Source organism: Zingiber officinale, chromosome 11B (genome assembly GCF_018446385.1).
Source record: "Zingiber officinale cultivar Zhangliang chromosome 11B, Zo_v1.1, whole genome shotgun sequence".
In the NCBI taxonomy this organism is placed as follows: domain Eukaryota; kingdom Viridiplantae; phylum Streptophyta; class Magnoliopsida; order Zingiberales; family Zingiberaceae; genus Zingiber; species Zingiber officinale.
The window spans coordinates 33,607,320-33,615,288 of record NC_056007.1 but is presented as its reverse complement, the minus strand read 5'-3'; the positions used below and the strand labels follow the sequence as shown (position 1 = coordinate 33,615,288).

The following is a 7,969-nucleotide window of genomic DNA, read 5'->3' as shown; positions in this document are numbered from 1 at the left end:
CAAATAACAGGTAATTATATCATTTAGGTATTGAATTGTTGGGCACATCACCTAACATGGAAGACTTTGTTTGCGATGCCTTAAGACATTTTCCTCCAGCTTAACATCAATCAGTTTCTTACTTAATTATGCAGTGGTTGCATTATGAGAACGAAAGGAGAAAAGTGTAAGCACTATATATATATTGATGATATTAGTAATTGAACTCATGCTCGTAAACAGTATATATAGCACACCTTTTCATTCTTCAATTAGGAAACAACTATATACATTTTAAAGTTTTGTCAAACAATTACTAGCATGTGTCTACAGGTTGTGCAAGGTCATGCACAAATTGGTTCCTAATTGAATTCATAATTGCGCTGCAGTTCCAATTAAAAAGTGTTCCACACTTGAGACAAGCAATAGTCAGACAAGTAGCTCTCCAAGCTTCCTTGAGGCAGATCAGGAGGTAAATCCCTTTCCGAGTTGACCTCCATTTTGGTGAAGTGATTCGACACGAGCTTCATCCCATCTGCATGTTCAGATATTGCAGTCTGAGACAAAGGAGTGGCTAAAACATCTTGGGGGCTAATCGAGTTTGTCGTCCTCGCTGGCATGAGATGGGAGAAGCAGGGCACTTGCTCATTCCCCTCGGAGCTCGATGGGTCCATGGCGATGAAGGATTCCATCAGAGGAGGCAGAGATATGTCATGATAGCTAGAAGTCTCAATGGTTGGTTTGGAGGTATCTCTTTTGCTCTTGCTGAACACTCTGCACAAGACCCAGTCTTCCTGCTTTGAGTCGAAGAGTTTTGGTGGACCGAAAGACGAATCAGAGTCTAACTCAGATTCCATGCGGAACTCATGCATGACCCAGTCAGTCTTTCGTCCCTTGGGGGCTCTTCCTTTGTAGAACACTAACGTCTTTCTCATACCTACCAAGACTTCCTTTCTCTTCACTAGACGGTCCTTTCCTGTTGCCTTCCAATATCCCGATTGGGTTGCTCGGTTCGTACGGTGTCCAGTAGCATACTTCCGGTCGCGAAGGCTGAAAAAGTACCACTCCTTGCCCCCAACACATGCCATGTCTGCTCCAAGGACCAAAGTATATGTTAATTATCGATACAATTAAGTTGATTCAATAATTCTTAAAACATCTATCGATGACATGACAATTGGATATTTAAAGATGAATGCTCCAAAAAGATTGCGAAGGAGTTTTGTTTTGGGTAGTAAATAAGATGATATTACTTGTAAAAATATAAATAAATAAATGTAATTAAATCAATTAATAATTGAGCTGGGATGTGGAAAGAGTTGTACGATATTGAAACTCTCGTATTTGATGGCTTCTTTTAATTTGGTTCTACATAGGAGAAGAAAAGTCCGACTAGAATAGCTGAAGACATGCAGAGATAATTATTCTCCAAATTGACATGAATTTAAACACATAAAATTCAATTTTTGGTTTTCTTGGAGGTAAAAAATTATCTTTAAAAAAATGCAAAGTAAAGAAATAACCAAACTGTAGAATCAAAAAGAGGAAATTGCATTGTCGAGGGGGATGGCATCAAAATTGCAGTAGAAAAATTATAATTAAGATGTAAATACCTGGAAGGTCCCATGGCTCACACTTGTTGAGGTCGACGTCGATGATGATGATGGGGAAGTAGGAAGAGGTGCTACCTGCCATGAGCTTGGGTTGGAGGTAATCGCAAACGAGCTCTTCGTCTCGCGGGTGGAAGCGGAAGCCTGGCGGCAGCTGGTGCTCTGTCATGCTCAGGAAGTTGCTCATGGCGCTGGTCTTGATGTGAGCAAGAAAGGGGGATAGAAGACGAAGAGGTAGAGGATGGAGTAGTTCTCTTGAGAAGAGAAGACGATGTCATGCAACGACCAGGCGTATTAATAGAGGATGGTCGAAGTCAACTGGAGAGAGAGAGGATTGGGGATCGAGGTTTGAGGAGGAGAGAAGTGTGGACAGGTTTGTCTTAGGTGAGTATCGAATATAGTTGAGGCTATTGAGCTGCCAAATGTGATGAGTGAGCAGTGTTTGAAAAATCTGACCAACCATGTGATAGACGAATTGTAGCTGTTTGATTTAATGGGTTAATTATGGATTTAATAGAGAATTAGATTGAGGGACGCAAAAGTTTGGAGGATGGAATGGTTGACAAATTATGTTCGTGCGAGGATTGCAGTTCGACAACAACATTCAAATCAAAGATTTCCAAAGAAAATAGAAATCTGGGGACGAGTCTGACCCTATCTCATCATAGTAAAATATGAATTGTATATTTTCGGCTCGTGCATGCTATCGTGGCTCCATAGAGATCAATATCAAACTCCCCTTTAAAACTATTTTTCTTTTTCTTTTGAAAAATAATTTAAATTTAGAGTTTAAATTTTCTATTTTAATATCAAAAATATTTTGAACTCGGAAAAGAAATATTTTGAACTCTGAAAAATATTTTCAACTTCAAAAAAAAACATATTTTGAGCTCTAAAAATTATTTTTAATTTTAGTCAAAAAAAAAAAAAAAATACTTGACTCCCCCTTTTTAAAAGGAAATTTTATTACTACGTATAAAAAGGATTCGTACAAAATGAATAACTCACAGTGATGCTCGAAGAAGAAGATCGAAAAAGAAGATCGAAGAAGACGCTGGCGAAGATGTTGTTGCTGTCGTTGAAAAGATCACTACGTAGGACCTCCTCAGATTTTCCACAAATCAAATCCTTCTTTATTGGATGTTCTCCTTGCACCTTTGCCCACACCTTTGATCTTTGACTTGGACGTCATTTTATAAGGGGATTGAGGAACATAAAGAGGCAGGAGTGTTCCTTCCTCACCTCAAACCAACACATTAATGAAGAAAATGAAGGGAAAGAGACGCCCCTTCATCTCCTCAAAGTCTAACATCTCCAACTCATCCAAGTCAATCCTTAAAGATTAACTAGTCACATAGACCATGTATGTCACGTCCAAGTAGTCCCTGCCAGAAAAAATTTCGGCAGCATTTCCCCTGTACGGGTGACAATATGAAACTTTCTACAATACCCTCAGGGCCACATATACCTCGGCCAACACGGTCGGAACAATAATAGTACAAATATAAGCAAACACCCACGCAGTTTAATAGTGAAACTAAACTAATGCAACGATAAGGAAAACCATCTCTAAAACCCTACTCAACTACACCCATAAAACTCAAATCCAATATCCTACTCAACTACACCCATAAAACACAAATCACCAGCATATATCCAAATGAAACCCTTTGATAATAAGAGATCGTACAAGATCTAAGTGCCAAAAGATACTAGTCTAAATAGTATAGACAATAACATAAACCAAAATGTGTGAACGCATCGCAACGCGAAGTGGTGGGGGACTAGCGACTGGAACCTCTTGAACAGCCTCGACCTAAAAATAGTAATAACGGGGGTGAGTCCAACACTAAGCGGATACCTAGTTGACATGTATAGTAAATAATAACCAGCAGTAATAAATATGCGTATAGTCTCCTGAATAAATATCATATGAAAAACTATAAGGTAAAGGAGTATCTGTACTAACCAGGACTTGGATATAAGGAAAAACAAGGTCGTCAGACCGAGGAGTATCATAATCTTGTATGCATGTCAATCAAATACATCCATCCAATATGCAGCAAACACAAGCAATAAATGCATATTCTATATACATGTCCAACAATGCATCCACAAAAAATACAGCATATAAAGTGCAACAACCACAAGCAATAAATGCATATAATGCATATGATGCCATAACATGTCCTGGTTACCCCTGACGCCAGTCAGCCATCTCACACGTGATGGTGAGACCGAGTGGGTAGGGTTGTGATAACCATGCACTCTGCCATCACTGCTCCTGAGTGACCGAGTGGACGAGATGCTGTCGTAGTACACCTATCCTCCTACCCCAAATAATAAGTGGGGGAGCGCAATGCTCTCATCTCCCTGAGCTAGTCCAGAGGAGGGATCCATGTCGGTTACCATGCTACGTCACACTACCCATGAGCGGACCAACGAAGACAAACAGAGCAAAACGCGTCTGTCGGCTACCACGCTGCATCACTACACCAGCGGAGCCTAACAGAGCAGAACTGTCTGCCGGCTACCACGTTGTGTCACCAGACCAGCGGAGCCTAACAGAGTAGAACTGCCACACACCCTGCCTGATATACCACTAACCCATGAGTGGTGGTGTGTGCAGATCCATGTAACTGGCGATGTGCTCAACAATAATGAAGCCGACTATCGCACAGCATGCAATCATGCGAGATGGTGCATGACACTAAGCATAGAAATATCCTGATCCTATCTACCTCCATAAAAAAAACATGTACCATATACGTGGATCAAATAATATGATCTAGGTACACAGGTCAGGTATGATATTTAACCAGTCCGGTATATCATAGAGCATGACATGTCACTACCTCTATAACATAAATAGTAAACAGGGCATGAATGCTAAACAAGTAACAAACAAAACATGCTCGGAAATAAATAGTGACATGCCGATACAGATATAAACATAATTATTACTACTTGTTAAGATCTACTAAAAATATCAACAAGACATATCAAAATAGATAGGTCAAGGTACCCGCCTCAAAAAGAAGGTAGCACCAAGCAATCCAAAGTCGAGATGTCCGTCTCGAATCAGAGTTCTACGTCAAACAATATATATATTTTATTTAGCTAAATCCAAAAGAATAGCTAAATAAAATCCCTAATACTAAGTTAGAGCAAAACCCTAATCACATCACAACTAATTACAACCTCAAATCAAGCCTACACATGATCTACCACATAAATCATATCTAACCCGAAAGCTGAATAAAACTCACCTCAATCTGAAAACTCTTTTGTTGGCTCACAGCCGGAGGTGCATTCTGTCGAGAGCAATGGCCAGAGCAAGGTGGAGTTGCAAATTCCCAAATCAAACATCCTATAACATAATCAACATATTCCCTCTGAGCATTAATCAAAACACTAATCAAACAACGTCTCACACAAAAAATTTTACTTCCCAATTGATCCCTAGGGCTGGTCGAATCAAAGATGCTTGGAAGCTACACCAGCAACCTCATGTCGGAATAGGAGGTGATGTCCTGCACTAGTTCTTGGATCTTGGGCAAATGAACAACCAAAAGAGTAAACTAAGTGAAGCCAGTTACTCTCCTACTGCCAAATCACTGACGGTGTCCGACTTCTCAGCTAGGAGGGAATCGAGAGAAGGAGAAGGATCGATGATAGATCCATTCCGGCGAAGACAAGGAATCGAGATCTGGTGGAGATCGAGGAAGAGGAAAGGGAAATGGTGAGATGTCGTCGCCGTGAGGGGCAGAGGGCGGCTAGGGCACAGGCGACGGGCTTAGGTAACTGATGGCTGACTAGCGCCAATTTACGGCATTGGCAAGGTCGGTGGTGGTTTGGCGTCGCTGGAGGGGAGAGTGAGCGGAAGGGGGATCGGGAGGAGAGGAAGAGGAAGGTCGACGATGAGGAGGAGAGGAGAAGAGGGATCGATGAAATAAGGAGAGGGGAGATGAGGAGTTCAGCCCAGGGGAGAAGTAGGGCACGGGACGACGACGGGTGAGGGGAAAATAAAAAGGAAAAGAAAAATAAAAAATCAAACTTTGCCTCGTTAAAATGGGATAGCCTAAACAGGCTTTTCCGTGGCCCCATAATTATCCCCGTAACCTACATCATACGGTCTCCGAAAATTCTCAGAAAATTTCTAAAAATTTTGGAAAATTCCCTTATGATTATTCGCCCTGTTTCAGTATTTTACATTCTCCCCCACTAATAAAAATTTGGTCCCCAAATTTTCGTTATTACCATCAGCAAGTACTAACAATAGATAAAGAGTATAAATGTTGAACGGTAATTAATCCACATACCTCAAGTGAAAAGATGGGGGTATCGAGTTCGAATCGTATCCTCGAGCTCCCAGGTAGCCTCCTCGTCTGAATGATGCTGTCATCCGACTTTAACCAGCCGGATAGTCTTGTTCCGCAACTGACGCTCCTTCTGGTCCAGAATCCGTATCGGAACCTCCTCATAGTTGGCGTCAGGTTAAAGGGAAACTGGTATATCAGACAACAAATGAGATGGGTCTGCTATGTATCCCCTCAGCATAGATACATGAAATACGTCATGCATGCCTGCCAGAGCCGGTGGTAGCGCCAAGTGATAAGCTACTACTCCAATCCTCTCCAGAATCAATGTATTGTGGAGCTAGCTTACCTCTAAGGCCAAATCTCTTCACCCCTTTCATGGGTGAAACTCGCAGAAAAACATGGTCTCCAGTAGAGAACTCCAGGAGTCTCCGTCTCCGATCTGCATAACTCTTCGGGCAGTCCTGCGCCTCTGACATCCTCCGTCTGATAGTACGAACCAACTCTGCCTTCTGCTGAGCTCTATGAGGTCCCAACAGCTGGGCCTCTCCAACCTCATCCCAGAGGGTGGGTGCCCGACAAGGCCTACCATACAACGCTTCAAATGGTGTCATCTGGATAGCCGAATGAAAGCTGTTGTTGTAGGTGAACTCTACCAATGGCAAATGGTCATCTCAACAAGTCCTCTAGAGCCTGAATGGTCTGCTTTAACTGTCCATCTGTCTGCGGATGGAAAGCTGTACTGAAACGGAGCTGAGTGCCCAAGCTGTAGACTCTGCCAGAATCGGAACGTGAACTGAGGATCTCTATCCGAAATAATACTCAAAGGAACACCATGTAATATGATGATCTCCCGATAATACAGATTCGCCAGTCGATCTAGGGAATTAGTCTTCCGGATCGCTAAGAAGTGCACCGATTTGGTTAATCGATCAACGATTACCCAAATCGCGTCATGACCTCGTCGTGTCCTAGGCAAACCCACCACAAAATCCATGGTAATGTGTTCTCATTTTCACTCTGGAATCGGAATTCTCTGTAGTAATCTGACAGGTCTCTGGTGCTCTGCCTTCACCTGTTGACAGACAAGACATCTAGCTAACACAACGGATTTACTTGATATCCACCTCAAGAAGAGGTGACTAATCCAAGGATCCACACACTCACGCACCCTCCACTATGTAAACACTCCTTTTCGGTAACTACCGAAGGCGGAGAAGCCTTACAACACTCTCAATACAAGAAGAAAGCAAGAGAAAACAAATACAAGAAATATCTTACAAGATATGCAATGAAAGCCCTAACCCTAGCTTTTTCTTCTTGCTGTTACTTGCCTCTTGACTTGGATGTGCCTCCAAGATCCTTCAAGAACTGGCGTGAGAGTGGAGAAGAAGGCTGTGGAGAACTGCTGTGTAGAAGAGAATCGAAGCCGTGGAAGTTCTGCCGAGAGAGACGCTTGCCAACAACTATATCCTGCGCCAACGATCAAATCCTGATCGATTGGATTGCTCCCAATCGATCGGGGAGGCTTTGGATCATTCGGTCGATCGATCCAGAGCACCTCTGTGCTCTCGGGAATTGCCTGGATCGATCATCCGATCGATCCAAGGCTTATCGTGCGAAATCATACCTCCTAATCGATCGTCCGATCGATCGGAGACTCCCAATCGATCGACTGATCGATTGGAAGGCTTTCTGTTCGCGCGACACTTCTCCCCAATCGATCCACCTATCGATTAGGAGGAGGCTTGTTGCGGGGACTCTCCCAATCAATCGACCGATCGATTGGGCATGAGCCAATCGATCGGCTGATCGATCCAACTCTTGTTTTTGCCCAAAAACAAGTCCAAAGTCCCCTAAACCAACATTCGGTCAACCATGACCTGTTGGTATATCATGCCTAGCATCCGGTCGCCCTTGACCTGCTAGAACTCCCTCACCAAGTGTCCGGTCAATCCCTTCGACCTACTTGGACTTATCTCCACCAGGTGTCCGATCAACCTTGATCCACCTGGATTTCCCGTGCCAAGTATCCTGTCAATTCCTTTGACCTACTTGGGC

General features: G+C 42.9%; 1 protein-coding gene across 1 annotated transcript; it reads right to left on the bottom strand.

Annotated features, from left to right (window-relative positions):
• Nucleotides 1–215: 215 nt before the first annotated feature.
• On the bottom strand, nt 216–2,168 carry LOC122033347 (NAC domain-containing protein 21/22-like). Its single transcript, XM_042592355.1, has 2 exons — nt 1,593–2,168; nt 216–1,069 (listed from the first exon to the last, which is right to left on the bottom strand). Exons 1-2 carry the CDS (start codon nt 1,774–1,776, stop codon nt 375–377), a joined length of 879 nt encoding a protein of 292 aa, XP_042448289.1. The 5' UTR covers nt 1,777–2,168; the 3' UTR covers nt 216–374.
• Nucleotides 2,169–7,969: the final 5,801 nt, after the last annotated feature.